The sequence below is a fragment of the Microtus ochrogaster genome, chromosome 5, assembly GCF_000317375.1.
Source record: "Microtus ochrogaster isolate Prairie Vole_2 chromosome 5, MicOch1.0, whole genome shotgun sequence".
Classification (NCBI taxonomy): Eukaryota; Metazoa; Chordata; class Mammalia; order Rodentia; family Cricetidae; genus Microtus; species Microtus ochrogaster.
In genome coordinates, this window is record NC_022012.1 from 47901445 (window position 1) to 47924271 (window position 22827).

The 22827-nt window shown below is 41.3% G+C and overlaps 2 protein-coding genes across 2 annotated transcripts in view; both read right to left on the bottom strand.

Moving 5' to 3' along the window:
* Window positions 1-10140, bottom strand: part of Acat1 (acetyl-CoA acetyltransferase 1) — a 27490-nt gene extending 17350 nt beyond the window's left edge. The window contains exons 1-2 of the mRNA XM_005347357.3: window positions 9996-10140; window positions 695-742 (exon numbers count right to left, since the gene is read on the bottom strand). Of these exons, the coding sequence (XP_005347414.1) occupies window positions 695-742; window positions 9996-10058 (111 nt within the window). The 5' untranslated portion in view covers window positions 10059-10140. The remainder of the gene's footprint in view (window positions 1-694; window positions 743-9995) is intronic.
* Window positions 10141-16663: 6523 nt separating this feature from the next.
* Window positions 16664-22827, bottom strand: part of Cul5 (cullin 5) — a 49385-nt gene continuing 43221 nt past the window's right edge. Inside the window, exons 15-19 of the mRNA XM_005347358.3 lie at window positions 22528-22703; window positions 21388-21549; window positions 20265-20383; window positions 19616-19739; window positions 16664-17608 (exon numbers count right to left, since the gene is read on the bottom strand). Coding sequence (XP_005347415.1) covers window positions 17414-17608; window positions 19616-19739; window positions 20265-20383; window positions 21388-21549; window positions 22528-22703 — 776 coding nt within the window. The 3' untranslated portion in view covers window positions 16664-17413. The remainder of the gene's footprint in view (window positions 17609-19615; window positions 19740-20264; window positions 20384-21387; window positions 21550-22527; window positions 22704-22827) is intronic.

Genomic DNA, 22827 nt, shown 5'->3' on the forward strand with positions numbered 1-22827 from the left:
GTGTGCGCATACATACACCACACGTATGTACACACGAGAGTGCGTGTGCGCATACATACAACACACATGCACCATGCGTGCACAAACCCCAGATAATAGAGTTTGGTTTTGTTTTTGATTTTCTTTCTTTCTTTCTTTCTTTGTTTTGTTTCTCTGACACATAACTGGCCAGCATGGAACTTGATAGGTAGTGCTGACTGGCCATGAAATCAGAGTTGCCCCCTCTGCCTCCTCACCATAACTAGCAACAGTAGTTTGAAAACTACTAACTTGAGGGGCTGGAGAGATGGCTCAGTGGTTAAGAGCACTGCCTGTTCTTCCAAAGGTCCTGAGTTCAATTCCCAGCAACCACATGGTGGCTCACAACCATCTGGAATGAGGTCTGGTGCCCTCTTCTGACCTGCAGGCATACATGTAGTCAGAATATTGTATACATAGTAAATAAATAAATATATATATATATAAAAAAAGAAAACTACTAACTTGAATACTGGGAACTAAATTCAGGTTTTCTGGAAGACCAACAAATGCTCTTTTTTATTTTAATTTTTTTTGGTTTTTCGAGACAGGGTTTCTGTGTTTAACAGCCCTGGCTGCAAGCATGCGTCACCGTGTCTAGCAACATGTGTGTTTCTACTGGCAACATTGCTTTAAGTTCTTGAAACTATATGGTGCTTTTTAAATGTATACTTACATTCAAAGTGGGTTTGGATGTATAACTTCGCTCCAGGCATCTTCCTTCCTGTAAGATAAATATTTATGTTACAATATTTTTAAATTCATCCATTAATTTTGTAATTAGCAATAATAGAATTAAGGTGATTTTATTCATTCTTACACTTTTATTTTCAAGTTTTACACAATCTATATACACCATTTTTATAAATCATAAAGAAAATGGTTACAATAAATATTACTTTTTGATAAGCTGTTCATTAGGAATATAAATTTTAACTTCTGATGAACTGCCATTTAAAAAATATTCTTAATATTATTTATTTTCATGTGTGTGGTTTTTGTCTACATGTATGTATGTCTGTGTACCACCTTCATGCGGTGCCAGTGAAGGACAGAAGGTACCAGAGCCCCTGGCACTGGAGACATAGATAGTTGTGAACTGCCGTAGGGATATTAGGATATAGTTGTGAACTGCCGTAGGGATATTAGGAACTGAACTCAGTTCTTCTGCAAGAACAGCCAGGGCCCTTAACCACTAGGCTATCTTTCCAGCCCTTAAAACTGTTTAAGTAAACATAACAACAACAAAGATTCCTAATAATAAGGTAAATACTTACTACAATTTAATGGCTTTGTTTGGTGGGTTTGTTTTGAGGGTTTTGGTTTTGAGACAATCATGGGAACTAGGCTGGCTTTAAACTCACTGTACAGTGAGAGATGACTCTGACTTCTGATTCTCCTGCCTCTCTGCTTCCAAAATGCTGAGATAACAGGCTGAGCTACCACACCTGGGCTTCAGAGATGGGGTCAGACCTAGGGCTTTGTGCACACCACGCTATCATACTCTCTCAGACACTACACTCTAGCAGCTGAACTACATCTCTAGTCGTGGGCTACATTTTTGGAAAAGCACCTTCCTATATAGCCCAGGCTGACCTCAAATTCACTGAGACCCAGAGTAGCCTTGAACACACTCCTCCCTCCTCCTGCTTCAGCCTCTTGAGTAAAATATAATTTAAGTTCTATCTAAGTTCTCAATTGTGTAATATTAGAGGTCCTCAGTTCTCACTGTTTGCATTTTTAGGAGGCAGGAGATTGTGGTTCAGAGGCTACTCTTTCAGAGGACCCAGGCTGGGGTCTAGCATGCACACTGGGTGCTTCAGAGCTACCTGACTCCAGTTCCAGGAGATCCAAAATCCTCTTAGGAAGGATTCCACAGGCACCAGCACATACTCGCTGCCCACATAAAATAATAATAATAATAATAATAATAATAATAATAATAATAATAATAATAATAATAATAATTTTTCTAAAAAAGACTACTGTATGAAAAATCCATTTTAAAAAAATTAAGTAAAACTTGCTATTACTCCCCAAGACCTTCCAGCAAGTGTCTCTTGATTCACACAAGGCAAACAAATGTCATACAATATGGCCTATATTGCCAGATAATTCTTAAGAAGTAAAAGAGGGGCTAGAGTATGAGTCAGTGGCAGAGTGAGTGCCTGGCATGTAAGAGGTTCTGGTTGATCCTCAGCACCACACTCAAAGGAGCAGAAAGAAAGACATCTAAATTCTTTCCATGCTATTTGTAGAAACAAATGTCAACAAAGGTATTTCTGAAAATGTAGGGCAGAGTTCAAAGCCCTAACTGATCTGAAGCAGGACATGAAGTCAACAAGCCTAATATTCAAAAGCAGCAGCATATAATCACACATCAACTGATAGCTACAGTTATAGCTCATGGAAAGAGCAATAAATAGCCCACAAAAGTCTGGACTTACAGGTGATCCAAGAATTTAGCCTTTCACAGATTAAACAAACGCTCTGTCCTAAATGAACACAGATAACTAAAACTTTCAACTGAAAACTTAGAATAAATAAAACGTAAGTTTGACAATGGAGTTATAAACAGGAACAGCCATGGAACCAAACTGATTTTCACGGTGTTTGAATAACAGAAGTATGTACAAAGGCAGCCTGACACGGGCATACTTTTTTAGGACAGAAGTGGCTCCACAGCAATGGTTTTCTCAATGAAAGCGTGAGAGAATATGATGGGGAAATGCCTCACAATTTGTTTGTTGCGATACAAACAACTTAGTCTAGATTTGATTTTAAAATGTTAACGTCACAAAATTTCAATGTGTCTTCTGCTTTGAAGAGGTTTTCACAGTCTTTGTGTCATGGGGAGATGACCAACACGCACAAGACGATTTGATCCTTCCTTGTCAACAAAGCACTTGCGCTCATTCCCCTGAGAAGGCATTTTGAGAGTGGTCACCATGGACCTTCGGCCACAAGGCAAGCTTGTAAAGAAGAAATGTTGAAATTGCCTGGACATATTCCTTAGAGTTTGATAAGAACTACGAGAACAGTACCATAAGTAAGCTACTCCTGGGGTTCAAAGGAGAAAGATTCCTTGGTTTGAGCGATGGTCTTCAAACCCTAGGGCTCCATTGAAAAGCATGTTTCATCCTACTGTTTAAATCTGATAGGAACACAATACATAGATAGCATTAGTTGCTATCAAATTGATCTGTGTTTATTCCAACTCTGAAATAAAACAGCTACTATCTCTATCCTTTTTTTAAAAAATTGTTTTAGATAAGGTCTTACTATCTATATAGCCCAGGTAAGAACTAAAATTAAGATCCCCCTACTTCAGACCCTCAAGTTCTAGGATTACAGGTGTGATATCAAACCTGGCCGTTTATCTGTACTTCTTAAAGACTGTCATTATGTTAGGAAATGTTTTACTCTCCTGAGCTTTACACGACCCTTAAGTGACAGTACACTCAGTCATGACCAATAAACAAATCTGTGCTCAAGTAGTCAAAGCCCAAGTGCATCTGCTTCATGGCTGTCCTCCACAAACACACCCTCTACATATGGGAAATCAGTTATTTCTATGTAATCACACTCTGCAGTACAACTCTGAATGAAAATTCTGGTATGGTAAAGATGTTAGTCATTGCTACCACCCACACTCTTCCTCTCTAAGGGGCAACCTTAAGTCCCTCCAAGACAACTCCATCCCCAGCTCTGAGCAGAGCTGATGGCACCAAGAATGGACCAGACTTACCTGGCTGGCACCCTGAGAGCCTGGCCAGTTGGCAATGGGTATTAACCTGAATCTCTGAGGGGCTGAAGGCAGTCAGACCTCAGCTAGCTAACACCACATAAAAGAAGAGGCTGGATCCCAGAGAGAAAAGCCACAGGAAGTAGAGAATGAAAGGAAAAGTACAAGCATACTCAAGAAATGGGGGCTTGGCACTCTGCAAGAGGCAGGAGATTCCATGGTCAGCAAGTTTCTACTTAGGGTCTAACAAAGCCAACTGCACCCGTTTCCTGTCCTTGAATGTCTAAGAATTTGTGTATTCTATCTCTTCAAACGGTTGTGACGAACTTAGTGGCAGAGTGTGTGCTTGGTATATGGAAGCCCTGGTTCTAATCCCAGTACCACCCCCCTTAGCTACTGTAAAGCAGGGTTGTGCCCATTTTACTCGGTCTTTTCTTGCAAGTGTCTAGTCCATTTTCACTGATGGTCCCTGTGTGTCCACTGTGGCTCTTGTGCCACATGCATGCTTTCCTATTGTGCATCCTTTCTTCCTCTTCCTTCTAGATCATTCCATACGCATGTAATTACACTCTTGTCCAACTCCTTTAGCCTAAAATTTTAAATAAACATACCCCTAGCCCACATTACAGTGAACTCTGACATTACCCATACTGCCTGCAATGTCTCCTTACCCTTGGTTCCTGTTATCTTTGCCAGTTTACCACTGTTGGCTCTGAGCAAAAGTCAACACTGTCTGTGGAGCAAAATCAAATAACACTTCAGAGACTTTGCACAGCAGCCTTGTGAGACCCAGACACGGCTGGCTATAGCTATCAATCCTGATATGCCTCCACATGACAGCTGTCCTGTTTAGTAAGTGGCTGTCCATATGCACATGCAAAGCTGTTTTATGAAACACTTGCGCACAGTAATAAGTGTGAACATTTATCCATGTTTATGTATGTGGCTCCAGTCACCATTCTTGGTATGCAGCGGAAAACAATGGTATACCTTATGCACTATCACTATCTATACTTTTATCTATACTAAATAGATAATTCTATCTATTTAGAAAAAAATAAATGTTTAACTACAATCTTTTCAACCTCAGCAACACTGGACTCTCCTTCCTTCTTTGGGAAATACCAGTCTGTTTTTATTAAGTACTTCACAGTAAATCATGTGGGCTAACTTTATTTGGGGTTTTTCTTTTGTTTGTGGCAGGGCCTCACTTTGTAGCCTTGGCTGGATTGAAACTCACTATGTGGCCCAGGTTGAATTCGAACTTAAAGTGACTCTGCCTCCTGAATGTTGGGATTAAAGGTGTATGTCACCATGTGCAGCTTCTTTTTTTTAAGTTAGACATTGTGTGTCTGTGCGCGCACAGACGCGCACACACACACACATGTGCACACACACGCGCGCGCGCACACACACATGTGCACGCAGTTATCATGGCACACATGTGAAAGTCATTGGGAGTTACCTGACTGAGGTTGGGTTTCTGGTTTCTGCCACTGTGGCTGACCCAAGAACTGGTGATTCTCCTATCTGCATCTCCCATCTCACTGAGGGAGGGCTGGGATTACAGATGTGCACCACCACATCCAGCACTTGATATTTATTTATTTATTTATTTATTTATTTATTTATTTATTATGTATAGAATATTCCATCAGTGTGTATGCCTGCAGGCCAGAAGAGGGCACCAGACCTCATTACAGATGGTTGTGAGCCACCACGTGGTTGCCGGGAATTGAACTCAGGACCTTCGGGAAGAGCAGGCAATGCTCTTAACCGCTGAGTCATCTCTCCAGCCCCCCCCACCCCATCCAGCATTTGAGTCCAGGGATCTGAACTAAGGTTGCCACTTTCACACACTGAGCCATCTCTCTGACCCAGCTGGTTTATTTTTATTCTTCATATCTAAGCACAAATGACAAACCCTACATGATCTTCTTTAATTACTTTTAAAAGTTGGGCCACCAAGGATAATAGCACACACGTTATTCCAGCACTAGGAAAGTAGAGGTGGGAGGCTCCTGAGTCCAAAGCTAGCTGGGCTCTATAGTAAGTTCTAGCATAGCTTAAGTTACAGTTAGAACCTGTGTCTAGATAATTGATATAACAAAGTTAACCTCTATTTGTTAACTCTTTCTTATGTTGACATCATCATGTATTGAACATTGTTATCATCCCTTGGTTCTCCCCCAAACAAAATGCAATCACCCTGAGACCAGGACTGTGGCTCCTCTTCAACAATACATCCCAGCATCAAAATTCTGAAGAATGAATGACCGAATTCAGTGTGCTGGAACATGCCTGAGATCCCAGGGCTTGGGAAGCCGGGGCAGAGAAAGTACAAGACGGAGGTCAGCGTGGGCTACATAGTGAGACTGTCTCAAAATTAATTACAATTGAAGAAGCATGAACACTATGTAATAAACATGTACTAAATTAATAAAACCAGTTCAGGCAAGCACAGCTCAGCCTCACAGCCAACCCAGGAACCCTACTCAACCAGACCCCCCGGAGGAGGGACTTCCATCTTGCTTCCACAGTAACCTACACACATACTTCTTCTCTTTGTGTGGTGTATATGGGTAGGCGGCTGTGCATGTGTGTGCATGTATTTTGACTGTGTTTTATGTGCACAGCATGCATGCCTGGTGCCCAGGAAATCGGAAGGTGTCAGATACCCTGGAACAGAAGTTACAGATGGTTGTTAGCTACCATATCGGTGCTGGAAACCAAACCCTGATCCTCCACAAAAGCTGTCATTGCTCTTAACCACTGAGCCATCTCTCTAGACCCTTTAAAACCTTTTTTAGATTCATTTTATTTGATCTGTGCACATTCTTACTGCTCCTCCATGATATCATGATATAACTTGAACTTGAGATGGCCCTACTGTCTTCCCACTATATGGTGAGTTACAAGACATGATTTTGTTTACTTCTTATCTCCGTGAGGGCTGCAGGTGCTAAACAAGACCACAACAAAGATTGATGTTTACTAACAAGGCTGAAAAACAAAATCCCAGTAATGCCTTAAGAAAGAAGCAAAACCAAGAGCCAGGAGTGATTGCAGCCTACTGCCTTACAGGCTGGAAATGGAACTCAGGAAGAACAGAGGGCAAGGCTGGGAGTAGAGCTCAGCGGGAGAAGCTTGCTGAGGCCCTAATGTCAGTTCTCAGGTTAAGGGGGGAAAAGGAGCATGCAGAAGTAGCACGGCCTGTGAGCTGACACTGCAGATGTAGATAGGGACACGGGAAAGGTCGGATTCTGCCCATGCCACCCTCAGACACTCACACATGGCTTTGCTACCAACACCCTAGCCAGTGCATAAAGACCTGAATGTAGGGGACTGGAGAGATGGCTCAGTGGCTGCTCTTTCAGAGGTCCTGAGTTCAATTCCCAGCAACCAGATGGTGGTTCACAACCATTTGTAATGAGATCTGGTGGTCTCTCTTGGCCTGCCAGACATGCAGGCAGAACACTGTATAAATAACAAATAAATCTTAAAAACAAAACCAAAACAAAAGAGCTGAATGCGGCTGTGTATAAAGAGGGCAGGCAACAGCTTGTGTGGCTGCTGTCAGGGCACGGAAGAGCTGAACACAGGATCTGGAATACCTTTAACGTCAGGAGCAGCCACGGGAACTGCAGGTCTCCTTTCACGGACAGCAATTTGAACCCTGGCCGACCCAGCATCTGAAGTCATGAAGTCAGCCAAGGGCAAGTCCTGTCAAGTCCTCTAGAGCCTCTACTCTTGGCATCTGAACTACTAAATCTCTACCTTACTAACGTAATAACAGGTCCCAGGAACCTCTTCCCAAAGCACTGCTTCGCTTGTTGACCAGTGGTTATCTTCTTCGCTGGTCAAGCCTGTCAACAGTGACACTAATTTTTTTATTGTCCCTTTGTAGGTATAGGTATAACCAGAGACACAAAAAAATTTACAGGTAAATCCTGTATATTAAAGTAAGTGTAAAACCCTGCCCAGTATGTTAGGCATGGAGGCACATTCCTGTAATCTCAGTGCTTAAGAAATGGAGGAAAAAGGACCAGAAGTTCAAGGCCAGCATGGGTTACAGGAGACTGGTGTTAAAAAAAAAGACAGACAGACAAAGTCCCATAAAAGTTTGATGATTCGTGTGTATTTGAAAGCAAAGATTAAAGATTAGCCCATGTAATGGGTAAAAGGTCAGATTCCATTCTACAACACAGCACAGCCTACTGAAAATTCTTTTCAGACAAGGATTTCTGTGGTTAAATAAATGGTTGCTCAATTTAATTGAAGGGACATCCACTAGGTCATTTCTAGAGTTTAACAAAGTGAACTGGACTGGAGAACTTGGATGGGATCCCAAACACCTGGCAGCACCTGACTGCTAATCCCAGTACTCAGGACGTGAGGCAGGAAGAGCGTGTATTGTAGAGACCATGGGAAGCCCATGGCATGCGCTACATAATTAAACTACAGGTAGTAAAAGGAGCCCGGACCACAGGATAGCAATCAGTGCTGGAAAGACACATTTAGGTCAGTAAGACCCAGAGCTGCAGAATATAGAGAAGACCCCAAAGCCGGGACTAATGGGAGACTCAGTGACCCCTAAAATGCATTCAATCCTATGCAGCAATCCTTCCTTCAAACTCCTATTCTATACTTCGATCATTCTGATGGCACTATTCTGAGACAAACTCTCACTATGCAGCCCAGGATGGTTTCAAATGCACAATCCCTCTGCCTCGGCTTTTTCCACGTGGACTCCACCGCCCTAGCACAGGTTTACCATTCTCATGCAGAATGTAGTTGCTCTTGGTGATGGACACTTTTGTTCTGCACTTTTGTTTCGACACACAAGGCAACATTATTCGGACTCTCAGTTAACCGGACTCATCTCAGTTAACCGGACTCATCTCAGTTAACCGGACTTCTCTGTAATTTCTCTAGCCACCCCAAAGACACTGACAAACTAATCAAGAACTCCCGGCCATGATGGCCGGCTCTTTCAATCCCAGGTTAATCCAGAGGCTGAAACGGGAGAGGGGAGTTCAAAGTCAGTTTGACCTACACAGTAAACCCAAGTGGAAAGAGAGAAAAGAGGAGGGGAAGGAAGGAGAAAAGATAGGAGAAGGGGAAGAGGAAAAGGCAGCATTAGGAGGAAAAACACCAGTGTCTTTCCTGGGAACATTTATTTTATAGGTGAGGTACTGCCCATCTCCAGAATAGACAGTAAATTATACTTCTGGCTTTCCAATTATCCCAGTCATTCAGGATTTAATTTAACTTTTTTTATCTTTCCGAGCTCAGGTATTCCCAAATTGCCCACGTGGGTTGGAACCTTGAGCTCAAGCTCCTCTCACCTCCACCTGTGGAGCGGCTGGCACTGCAGACACCAGCAACTCCGTCAGATTAATTTTATAGTTGTTTTCCCTCCGCTCCCACCCTCAGGCCACAGCCCTCGTGCCTGCAGTGTTCTTTGGCAACCTCTCGCAGAGCACTGCTCTCCTTGAGCGTCTATTGCCAGAACTACCCAGTTCCATGTATCCTGATTGTTACAGAAACAAAAACGGCAACCGTCCAGACCCAACTGCAGGCTCGTAGAACGTAGGTGGATTTCAAAGCTTCCTATTGCAATCAAACTGGAAACGCCAAACTTCACAACTACATTGTGGAGTTTCTCACCCATTCCTAAAACAGTCAAGCGTTTTCTGGAATGAAACACTGCAAAGTTCTGTCACTATCGTGTTCCCCAAACACAACAACCAGAAAAGAGGCAATCGCTCCAAATACATTTTATTTCTTGTAGTGTTTGAGTAGCCATCTTGTTAGTTTTAAGGAGCGGCTGTATAGTATCTTTTGATTGTCACATAGTGCCTCAGTTCTGATAAGATCAATAATTAAACCAATGATTAGCTACCGGATTTAAAGAAAAAGGGGGGGAGGGACAATAAACTCACTCTCCCCAATAAATTCATAAGTATTTATGACTTTAAGGAACGTCTCCGAAACTCCTGGGCCTGTAAAGAGGCTCGACTCTCTGCAGCCTGGGATCGCGCCTGGCCAGGTCCAGGCAGGTGTGACAGCAGCACAGGCGGACCAGGGGGACACACACGGCCCCAGGGCACGCGTGGTGAGCGCCGTCGCCCGCGAGCACCCCACCCCGGTGGCTCTGCCCGGGCCTTGACGGAGGGCGGAACCTTGGACGGCCGGCGGCGGGCTCCCCCCCGGAATTGACCCCGCTCACCTGCAGCAGCCCGCGAAGCAGAGACCGGCGGACGCAGCCGCGCAGAGCCGCCAGGGCAGCCATGGTGACGCGAAGGGCTGTCAAGGGCAGAGAAAAGAGCCTAGGCCTCCGCCTCCCACCTCAGATCCGAGACCTCGGGGCGGAAACCGCCCCGACCCCCTCCTCCAATAGCAGTCCGAGGTCTCTGCGCTGGCAGGGATTGGCCAGCAGTCAGGGGGCGGGTCCTGGCGCTGGGCAGAAACCGTCCCGGACAAATTGACTACTGACCAAGACCAACATGGCTTGACACCTGGCTGGAGCAGTTTTTGACCTCCGGACGCCGGTGATTTCCCTTACAGCTCAAGACTTTCCATTCACTTAGCTGCACCTGACCGTGTGACTGTGTTTGCCCAGACAGTGGATATTGGTAAAAGTTACCAGCAATCCAATTTTATACATATAACACAAATAAACCAATTACGTTAAGAGAGTTTTGAAGTTTTTTGATGGATGCGAAATAAAATTCATGTTACTATCTAAACTTCATTGAAGAAGATTAAATCAACTTCCACAACTCTCTGCAGGCTGGGTGTGGTGGCAAACACTCAGGAAAGTGGGTCTGTGAGGCGTTCCAGACCAGCCTGGTCCACGTGGGGAGTTCCAGAACAACCAGAACAGCGATCGGAGAACCTGTCTCAGAAACAATAAAGGAAAACAAAACAAAAACCCTCCATGTATTAATTGATGTTAGTTAAGTGATAATTATTCTCACATTTGTGGAACCCATTGCTGACGTTAGAGGTTTGTTTCGTTTGGGGTTTTGTTTGTTTTTAGACAAGGTCTCGCTTGCTATGCAGCTCTGGCTGTACTGTAATTCACTATGTAGCCCAGGCTGGCTTTGCCTCCCCGGTGCTAGGATTAAAAGCATGTCCCAACATGCCTAGCTCAGACTTTCAGTCTTCAGCTGAGGATAGCAAATCTTCCTGACTTGTAATATTCATTTTCCTTTATGTTAATTTCCACTTAGAAAGTATGGCAACATACAACTTGAACAATTTACTTTAAACCAACCTGTTTGATGTATGTAGTTGTATGCACTGCTGTGAGTCACTCGGATGACTCCTGTGGCTCTCTGCCTTATTTTTGTTTGTTTTGAGACAGGGTTTCTCTGGGTAACAGCTCTGCCTGCTCTGGAACTTGCTTGTAGACAAGGGTGGCCTTGAACTCAGAGATCCCTTGTCACGTCTGGAGTGCTGGGATTAAAGACGTGACACCACTGCCTTTCTTTTTTTTAAAAGACAGGGTCTGTCATTGCGCCTGGAGCTCACTAGAATGGCTGACCAATAAGTCTGCCTCCACTCCTCCCCGACCCATCCACAGAACTGGGAATACAATCAAGGGCCAGCATACCTGGCTTTTCACATGGGTGCTGAGGCTCTAAACTCAGATTCTCTTTCTTGTGAAGCAAGCACTTTGCACACACCTCAGCCCTATTGAGGGTAAGGCATAAGTAAGTGCATATGTACACTGCTGCATTTGTGTGCATGCAGGTGCCTGAGGGCAGTAGAGGGCAGCAAAACCCCTGGAACCTAAGTTACAGGCACTTGTGAATAGCCTGGTGTGTTTTGGGAACAGAACCCATGTCCTTTGTAAGAGCGTCAAGTATTCTTAATTGCTGAGCCATAATCCCCACTTATTTTGCTTTTTAAACAGAGTCTCAGGTAGTCCAGGAAGGTCTCAAACCCATTATGTAGATCAAAGATGACTTTGAACTCCTCCACCTACACCTCTAGATTGCTGGGGATACAGGTGGGTACTGAATCTAGGACTCCATATAATCTATATATAGTCGTCACATAGTTTAGGCAAGTATTGTGCTAAGCTACATCTGCAACCTGTCTTTTGTTATTATGTTTGGTTGATTTTGGGGTGTGTGTTGTTATGGTCAGAGAAGGGATGGATGTCCCACAGCACACATGTGGAGGTCAGAGGAAAACTTGCTGGAGTAGGCGCTCTCCTTTCATTTCCTTATGACTTCAACCTTGTTATGCTTACATTCTTCTCATTTAGTTTTGGGAGGTCATAGTTGTCTATAAATTTATCTAATTCAAGACTTTCTAATTTGTAACATTTCTTTTCAGCTATAATTTCATTTAGATTTTCTTTTTTGACCAATTCAGCTGGAAAGTTGTCATTCCTGTTCATTTTTCTTTTCATAGAAATAGTGGGTTGATTCTTTGTTCTTATTTGTTTACCATTTTTTATTTGTTTTGGGCTGCTTTACTAAGACAAGGTTTTCCTGTCTGGGAACTGTCTGGAACTCACTGCAGACCAGGCTGGTTTTGAAGCTGCCGTGATACCACTGCCTTGGCCTCCCCTGTATGGGAATTTTTATTTCTGCCTTGTTCTATTTTTCTGATGGTTTTGATAATGCTATTTTTCTAAGACCTTAAAGTTCATTATTTACTTAAGACCTCTGTGATTAAAAAATTTTTTTTCATGTGTGTATGAGTGTTTTGCCTGCATGTGTATCTATTCACCAAATGCCTTGTGGCTATGGAGGTCAACAGAGGACGTGGGAGCCTTGGAAATCAGCTACAGATGGTTGTGAACCACCAGGTGGGTGCTGGGAATCTGACCCAAGACCTACGGAAAAGTAGCAAATGAGCCACAAGCCCCTCAAAATCTTGTGAATAAAAAAAATTAAGCCGGGTGTGGTGGCACACACATTCAATCCCAGCACTCGGGAGGCAGGCAGATCTGAGTTCAAAGCCAGCCTGGTCTAGTGAGTTCCAGTACAGCAAGGTCTATATAGAAAAGACCCTATCTCACAAAAATAGATTAACTGGTTAATCTAGCCCACTTGACATTAGCAGGATTCTGTTGTTGGGAGAAAGGTGTTACCCTTTTAGTCTTTAGAAATGACCTTATGTATAAATAATGGACAGGCCTTCTATCCATAAATTCCGTTTTCCAAAAACGACTAAGTCTGTATTATTACTCTGTGATCATACAGCGCAGTTGTGGAATCCGATGGTAACTTTGCGGCCTAGAGTCCCTGGTCCCACTTCTAAGTAAGTTGTAGGAACTGAACACAGGCCATCAGGCTTCACAGCAATGCCTTGCCCACTGCGCCACCTGGCTAACCCTTTGGTTTGGAGATGGGGTATTATGCAGCTCCAGCTGGTTTCAAACTCCAGACATAACTAAGAACTCTGAGCTCATCCACTTCTCAAGTACTGGGATTTGGGGACTGTGCGACTACAGACTCCCCATCCTGTGACAGTAACCTGTATTTATTCCTTGCAAATTCTGTCTTTCATAATAGGCATATCTATCCTATGCCCATCCAGCTGTTTCGATGTTGCCTGTCTCTAAGCTCCATTCAGTTGCTATGGTTGTGTTCTCTTAACAAGGAAGATAGCTTCCAATTTAGCTCACTGTGCAGCTGTTTGTTTGGGTGGTGGGGGGTCTCTTAGGATTAGAATGCTCAGTAGCTCAAAATGCTTGGGAGTTTGCCAAAGCTTTGAAAAGGGCTGGTGAATGAAACATAATATTTAAGCTTACTTACTAATCCTGTTTTGACTCAGGTGAACCTACTTCTCTGGGTAGAGAATCCCCAAGTCACCCCTACTTCTTGACTCCCCTAATCTCAGTGAAGGTACTAGGTTTAGATTCTAGCCATTAGGAAGTCATGTATTCATCCACTCACTCTCTTATTTCTGGTCTTTATAGTGGCTACAATTTATTATTATACCACAAAACAGAACTAAGCATTCTTCACTGAGAAAAGTCTTACTGTTCTGCGCATGCCAGCCTTGAACCACCAGCTACCTCAACGTCCGAAGTAGTTGGATGACATAGGTGCATCACTGCCCAACTGAAACGATTTTCATTATTTTTAAAGACAGGGTAGCCTTGACTGGTCTGGAGGTTGCAAGCGCACTCAGGGCTATGCCTGCTTTGCCGCTGGACACTGAGATTAAAGGCACATGAAACTATTTCTTTCTAACTTGCCAAAAACCTTAACTGTTGTAAAACTTCTTATAGTAGAACAACAAGATTTTCTGGATGAAAGCATTTATATTACACTTTTATTTTTGCAAGAAAATAAATTATACAACTTAAAAATAAAATCCAAATGTAAGCAGTTCATCAAAATATTTCAGCTTGCTGCATACAGAAGCTGCTCCCGTGTAAAACTAGTGTCATCTCAGTATGTAGTGGTGCACATCCCGAACTGTACACATCGTGAGGATAAACTAGACCTCAGGAACTCCAGACCACACGGAGTGTAGGTGACAGGAATGCTCTCAATGTTTCTTTCAGAACTGTGACTTGGGAGAACTGGTGACAGCAGCCCAGTCATTCCCATGAAAACAGAAGAGCCAGCTTGACTTTATGATAGCAAATCTTTCTGTAAACTAGCAAGTATTTCACCTAGACTGAATTTTAAAAATTTGCCCTTGGAGCAGGGCTAATGATATCATATTCAATTTAATGAACAGTAAAAATAAAAAACATTTCATTTTTTGGAGACTTTAATATTTATGCACAAAGTAAGAGCAAGAGATTTAAATGAACAGGTTGATAAACTCAGGGACCCCCTCCAGTAATTGTAAAAACTGGGCGACTTCAGAATTTGAGGATCCTTATAAAATTGTTAGAACAACGATGGTCTAACATGTGTCTGTGAGCGGAAAGTGTGTTCCACATTTTCCAGCATGTGAATCTGTTTCCTGTCTCCTTAATCTGGCCATGAGCTGGCATGAGGTTACCATTTATAGATGGAAGTACTCAAAACTCTGAGCCTGCTACACTATTCATTTAAAAATGGCTCTTTGGTGGTGGGAGAGGTGGGGGTTTTCTTTCCCTTACCTGTGCAATACTTGGCCCTGCTCAGACAGCAAGAGTAAAGTCTGCAGGGAGAAGAGAGAGGTCAGATAGGGAACAGTAAGGGTGGTTCTGAACCTTCAGAAAACTCCTGGTTAAGATCTGTTTCAGAATTTTTAATTAGCAAATCTATTGATAAAACATTTAACAAAAATCTCAACAATGGTATAGGCAATAGGCACCTTGTCAACTAAACAGTTTTGATAAACACCAAAAAGTAGTTACACTTTTGTATATATATTTAAAAAAAGAATGAAAACTTTTAAGTCTGTGGTATTTACTGCTGTTCATTCCCCCAAAATACAATTAGGACATAATTAACTATTAAAAAATTTATAAAATTTAATAAAAAACTTTGCTATGGATTTAGTGTTACCCACTTTGCATTAAGTTTGCCTTTATAAACCAAAACATCACAGCTCTCATTCTCAAATGACCAAAGAGATTAGAAATTTCAAAGATGTTCTAAGAAAAATTATGGTTTAAAATGACAAATCTTAAACATTAAGAAATGGCCTAAAATTTTTCCCTTGATTGTTTCCTCCTTTGGCATTCTGGTATTGGGACATGAAAATCTGCCAACACCAAACAAACTATTAAATAGAAGGGCCACAGTCATTATAAAACTATCTCTTTGAACTCTGGATGCGCCGATGTTGGCTGCCATCCACGACGCGGAAGCAGCAGGCACTGAGCCGCTCTTCACACCTGCTCTAGCCACGGCCTCCTCAGAGCAGCAGGGGAGACGGTAAGCACACATGCACTTCCAACTTCCTATGAGTATCACAACAGACATTTGACGATAATTAGCATAACCTTAAATGTCTGATATAGATTCCCCTTCCTTCCAGGAAGGGGCCACAGCTGCTGAGGCTGCAGGCAGGTCCACAGCACACTGTGATGATATAATACTGTACGCTTCTCAACACTCCAATTTCTGCTAGCTTCAAAACAAAACCATATTTCAAAATATTACTTAACATCAAAGGTTATAATATAATTAGAAAACTTGAAACGTGCACCACAATGAGTAAAAATCCACACGGAGCCACTGTTCCTGATGGGGAATAATTCTCTCTTCAGTTGCTCAAGTCCTCAATTTCTAACTTCCCACTCACTGCACTATGAAGTCCTGAGTCACCGCTCCAGATTAACTGAGAGAAGCAAGGTAAGTGTTGCCCTCTGAACATTTTAAAAATGTTTATTTTTAAAATATATAAATATATATGTACATATTTGGCAAGGTTACTGCTCATGTTAAGACTAACAGCTCTGGCCAGGCGGTGGTGGCGCACGCCTTTAATCCCAGCACTCGAAGGCAGAGACAGTGAGTTCAAGGCCAGCCTGGTCTACAGAGTGAGCTCCAGGACAGGCACCAAAGGTACAGAAAAACTGTCTCCAAAAAAAACAAAACAAAACAAAAAAAAAACAAGACTAACAACTCTGAGTGCTTCTCTGGTCTGAGGCTTAATCTCACCCTCTCTTCCTCATAGGTGCAGATAATAATTACTTTTTACCGGAGAATGCCTTTCCAGAAAACTGAGGTGGTAAATCCCTAATCACAACACTTTCAAAACACCAAATAATTTTATGTTACAGGTTTAGAAAGCAATTTTCTCACGGTTCTGTATCAGAGCATATTTCTGCAGTTTTCAATAAATTTAGACACAGCATAATAGATATTACGTGTATAAGGATTAAGTGTATTAGTAACACACTTAACATTTTTGCTTTGTGGTTCTGATTATGCAATCAATGACTTACCTATACTCATAAATTTAACAAATGAAGCAACATTCATTATAATCTTCATATTTTCAAACAAGCTCTCCAACCATACAAGACTTAGAAAGAAAACCCCAAATCCTTATCATTTAACAACAAACAACTAAAACAGCAATCTCCTGCTTAATGACAATCAGGATTGTAAGATAGAAGTATTTAATACCATTTTCTGGTCACCATTTAAATCCAGTTATCAAACTGCAAGCAGTGTTTAACAAACAACTTGATAATATTACATCTTCGTCTTCTCAAGTACACCTGCCCTTTCCCAACATGGTGTTGACAATTTCACTCTTTTCATCAAGAAGCTAAGAGTGCTACCTCTAGCTTTAATTGCATTAAAAAAAAAAAAAGATTAAAAGCCTTTTTCAGTGCAATATCTGATATCCTTCCTTGTGCAAGTCTATTCCTTTGAAAAGGAAAAAGGGGGTAAAAGAAACAAGAACCCCACCCTCACCCTTCCAAAACATTACTTCTCCTGGTTGGTAAAATTGAACTGACTTTGAAGTCCACAATGGGCGCTCTCCATGAATGCAATCTTCTCCACGAAACAGCATGCTGTTAAAGAGTGTGCAACATGAAGGGAATGAATGCCGTCATGCTAACTAATGTGACTGGCAAAATACAGTCGTTTGTAAGGTAAGGCAGAGAGTTTAATATTTATGTAATCAAAGTCCAAATAAACCTTCCTCCAGCTCAAACTGGGACAGCTTTCTGTCCAGGTGCTCCAGGATCTGCTCGAACAGAGGCACAGTGCTCAGCTACGCCATGTATATGAACGTGTTGATGTCGGCCTCGTCCCTCCTGATGTACTTGTGCTCGATCAGCCATTCAATCTGCTCTTTGATCATTTTCTTCTGTGGTAAGAACATGTTTTTCAAAATTTCTACTAATTCAGTCTGCAGCTGAGCATTGCTAATTTTCTTCCTCATTTTCATTATTTGTATGATGGCTTCCTATAAGAAAAATGGAAATGAAAGTACATTAATACATTAAACTTGTTTGAGTAAAGAAAATCAGTAACTTTTCCTACATTATCTTCTAACACCAACCGAACTGCACAACTGGTAGGTAGGTACTCACCTGGATATTTACTATGATTTTTTTCATTACGCTTATTACAAAGATTTGAAAAGTGAAGAGAGCCAATATTACCTATAATCTCTCTAACCATTTTTAAAGATTAAAATGTGTTTGGGTGTTTGTCTCCCTGTATGTCTGTGTACACATACATGGCTGATGCCTGACAGGCTGGCGAAGGGCACTGGCTTCTCTGGAAGTGTAGTTACAGACGGTTGTGAACCACTATGTGGGTGATGCTGAGGAGACGGCGCACAGCTCACAGGGTAAAGACACTACGACGGGGTGATGCTGAGGAGACAGCTCAGAGGGTAAAGACACTACGGGGTGATGCTGAGGAGACGGCTCAGAGGGTAAAGACACTACGGGGTGATGCTGAGGAGACGGCGCACAGCTCAGAGGGTAAAGACACTTATTTGCTCCCAAGCATGATGACCTGAGATCCACCCCTGCCGGGGACCAACAAGGTGGAAAATTAAATCAATTTTTAAAAGTCGTGCTCTGACCTATATATATGCACACAGAAAAATAAATGAACAAAATGAAAAACATCAAGAAGCCCCTTAGATCCATTTGCCTCTAGTAATTCAGGTATCCCTTTGTTTTTTGTTTTTGTTTTTTTGGGTTTTTTTTTTTTGGTTTTTCGAGACAGGATTTCTCTGTGGCTTTGGAGCTCAGGTATCCCTTTGTATAATGGATGTGAACCATGGGTGCGTATCTTGAAAACTAGACTAACAGAGTGCCATTAATGTTTACCACAGATTTTGTTTTCAGTCTTACTGATTTAATTACATGTTTTATATGTTTTAATGTTTCTAAGGGATCAACATTTTTCAAAGTAATATTTTATCAACATGTTCTTGGTGATTTTGAAACTACACAGAGCTCGACAATGACTGTTACCTACAAGGTGTGACCTACTGCAATTACCATTATCTTTTAGCTTTCCTTAGTCAACTAAAGCAACAGAGTCTTAGTGCAGACTAGAATATTTCTATAAAGGAAATGTGAAGAGATATAGCTGGTTCTCTGTATCTATGAGTTCCATACTACAAATGAAAAATGTAATCATGAGCTAGTTGTGGTGACACATACCTTCAATCCCAATCTAAAAAAACAAACAACTAAAGTGTAATTAGGCCTATGATAGCTGTGTTAGTATTAATCATACAAACTTAGATGACATTCCCTAAACATAGTATGGTGACTAGGAACACAACATCTATACTGTATTAGGTGTTATGATGATCTAGGTTATATAAACTATATGGGAGAAGATGTGTAGAGCATATTCAACTACTACATATATGTTCAACTATACTATATCTATTTCTCTTGCGGTCTATGTGTGTGGGTGTGCCATGTTTTTTGTTTTTGTTTTTGTTTTTGTTTTTTTGCATGGAGGCCAGAGGACAACTTTCCCAAGAATTGGTTCTCTCCTTCTACCACAAAGGATGGAGCAAGCTGTCAGCTTGGTATCAAATATCTTTAAGCACTGAGTGGTCTCACCTTCCTAGTAATGAGTATGTTCAGAAATCATCATATTTTTACAACTTTAAGTTCTATAAATTGTAAGTTGCTGCTGAGATACATTAATTCAGTTACAATCAAAAGGAGACAAAACTAAAAGCCAAAGCATTACCCAAAGAATATATTAGAATTTACTGGAAGCCTCCAAACTTTAGGCGTATTTCTGGTAGCACTAAAGAATTAGATTAATTTTTAAATTCCAGTCAAATGCACATTAGCTCTCCTTTACAAATAAATAACTTATATGGTTATTAATTCAGGGGCTGAGGTTGAAAGAATGTACCACCACACCTAACTTTTGAAAAAAAATTTTCAAAGCTTTGAAACATTTAGACTTTTCTCCCTATACAAACCTGGGTTCTTAATATTCTTAGTTGAACTATTCCTTCATTTTCTTCTTCTCTCATTCTTTCTGTAGTGAGCTGCAAGCGTCCAATCAAATTTATTTTTCCCCTTTTCTGGACTTTTGCATTTTTTCTGCAAAAAAAATATGAAAGTGTTAAACATCTTATTACAGTACAATGTCAGAAGTTAGAATTATTCTAAAAATTAACATCCAGTGCTGCTTAAAGGGTTTAGTAACAATCACGACATAAATCTTTCCTTTAAGCAACCCCACCCAGGCTTGTTATGGGGGCTCAGGTAACAAACTATTTCAAATAAAAATGTACAAAGCTCTTTGATTCCTGCTAACAAGGAATAGCCTCTGCTAGCTAGTGACTGTTCTCAACAAACTAGATTGCCATGAAACAATAATATTCAGCAGTATCTGACTGAGTCTTCAGATAAATAGCTCTGCTGGATAAGGCTACACTATCCCACCCACTCAATCTTCTGGTCTCCAATACTTTTTAAATTAAAAAAATGAAATGATACAAATACAATGATAATATTCAGTTACTGCTTTTAACATCACATAAGTCAAATGATTATTTTAATAAAACCAAAGCACTAAAATTCAGCATGGTACTTTTATTTTAAATCAACCAACATGAACCTCACATTAGGCTGAATTCCTGGTTCACGGAGAAGAGGGTCCCTTCTGTGAAGTCTTTGGGGGAATTGACTTGAGGTTCGTACAACAAAACTTGCCGTTTGAGCTTGGGAAAAGCTACTAAGGACTATGAGGAAAAAAATACAATTAGCATAGTAAGTTATAAGGAGTGCTGGGATCAACTCTACAACACAGGCAACAGACTTCTAGACAAACCTGCAAGCCAAACTTCAACAGAACAGCTTTTTGAGCATGCAAAGTAAATGGATTATAAAAAGGAGAGAAAAGATTTGGTTCTAGAATGTGATAAACGTTCTTTTACTACGTGTAGTGAGTCAAAAACTGGTCGGTCATAGAACCCTGTCTGCGAGGGATATTCAGGCAGTTTACTCCATTGGAAATAGTTTATTCTAGAATTTGAATTATAGAGTAAGCATGAAATGCAGTTATAATCAAGAAGAACTAAAACAAATCAACCAAAACGAAGTAACTCAATCCCTCCCTCTTTTCTTTCTCAGGTACTTTTCTACTTTGGTAATTTTCTTTTCTTTCTTTCTTCCTTTCTTTTTAACGATAGATTCCTCAATATTGTGCATTTTTTTAGTTGAAAGTCATATTCATAGTGTTATGAATTAAAAAATTTACAGTGGAAAAAATAGAAAGCCGTGGGGTGGAGGCACATGCCTTTCTTTTAGTCCTAGCACTGGGAAGACAGAGTCAGGCTGAGTTCAAAGAGCATGTGCTACAGTCAAAGCTACAAAGACAAACCCTGTCTCAAAAACCCCTAAATCACACACCCCCAAAAAATTGTTTTACAATGGCTTCGGTATGTAGTTCAGTGGTAGAATGCATGCCTAATGTATGGAAGGCCTTGAATCTAACTCTCAGCACCAAAATTCTAGTTAAAGGCGGTGGTGGCGCACGCCTTTAATCCCAGCACTTGGGAGGCAGAGGCAGGCGGATCTCTGTGAGTTCAAGACCAGCCTGGTCTACAGAGCTAGTTTCAGGACAGGCTCCAAAACCACAGAGAAACCCTGTCTCGAAAAACCAAAAAAAAAAAAAATTTCTAGTTACACAAGTGATTCACATATTCTCAACTATCTAACACGACAAACAGAAGATCAGACAAACCCATAAAGTCCTTCTGAGTTCAGCATCAGGGAGTTCCGTCGCAAGCTTTAAATTTTCAAAGCTTATCTTCTCTCTGGGCCTTTGGTTCCATGCAAACAACACAGCCAACTGAAATGTGGTTACTTCCAAATCATACTGACCTACTTCATTCTTAAATGTTATCTGTAACAGATAATAAGTAATTTCTTCATGAAGCTTGCTCCAGTATCTAGTAATATGTACATGACAGACTAGGGGAAAATAGGTTGCTAATTTTCTTCCAAGACCCATTCTTCCTTCCTAATAGTTAATAAATTTTAGAAGACCTCTAACCCATCTACCAGCTTCAATGAGGTCATGTGACTTCATTCTGTCCAATGTGTTTCAAGTAGAAACTGATAAAAATATCCACCTCCTCCTTTCTCTTCCTTTTTGCAGGCTGACAGAGTTAGGGATCAGATAAAAGTCTACAGTCAGGGGCTCAAGAAATGGCTCAGTGGTTTAGAGCACCTGGCTGCCCTTCCAGGACACAGGTTCAATTCCCAACACCCACATGGTGACTCTCAACCACCTATAATGGGATCTAATGCACTCTTCTATCTCACAGGCATACATGCAAATATCACTCATATGCATAAATAAATACTTAATATATAAATAAACCTTTTAAAAAATGATTCTATAGCCCAAGTCACTGAAACTTGAAAACTGTGTACCTAAAACTAGGGACAGAGCCACTATTTTTGTTCTTAACATTTTTTTTTGTCTTTTATTTTACAACAACATTTACTTTTACTAGGCGGTGGTGGCATAGGCCTTTAACCCCAGAGCACTAGGGAGGCAGAGGCAGGCGGATCTCTGAGTTCAAGGCCAGCCTGGTCTACAAGAGCTAGATCCAGGACAGGCTCCAAAACTACAAACAAACCCTGTCTTGAAAAAAAAACAAAAAAAAATGACTATAATTTTGCAAATGTGTATGTTTTGCTTGTATACATGCCTCCACGGCACACATGTGCAGTATCCGTAGAGGACAAGAGGGCATCAGCTCTCTGGGACTGAAGCTCCAGACAGTTGGGAGTCACTGGGAACTGAACCATTGAGCCATCCCTCCAGCCCTTAGGTAACTCCTGCCAGCACCCAAATGATAGCCCATGTACTTACAATTCCATTTGACATGAGATGATGCCAATGTAATTTTCTACCACTATGATTTTTTTTATAAAATTCTTCTACCTCAGGTATCAAATCCTCCAGTTCAGTAGGAAGTGAGACAAAGACTTTCTCAGAGCTTCTAGACCAGGCACCAGCATTCAGAATCTTTATATTAACTGAATCAGCTGCAGGTAAGAAAATCAGAAATTATAAATAGTTGGACAAGTTAAAAAAATTTGCTTTGGTTTTCAAAACAGTGTTTCTCTATATAACAGTCCTCACTACTCTGGAAATCACTTTGTAGACCAG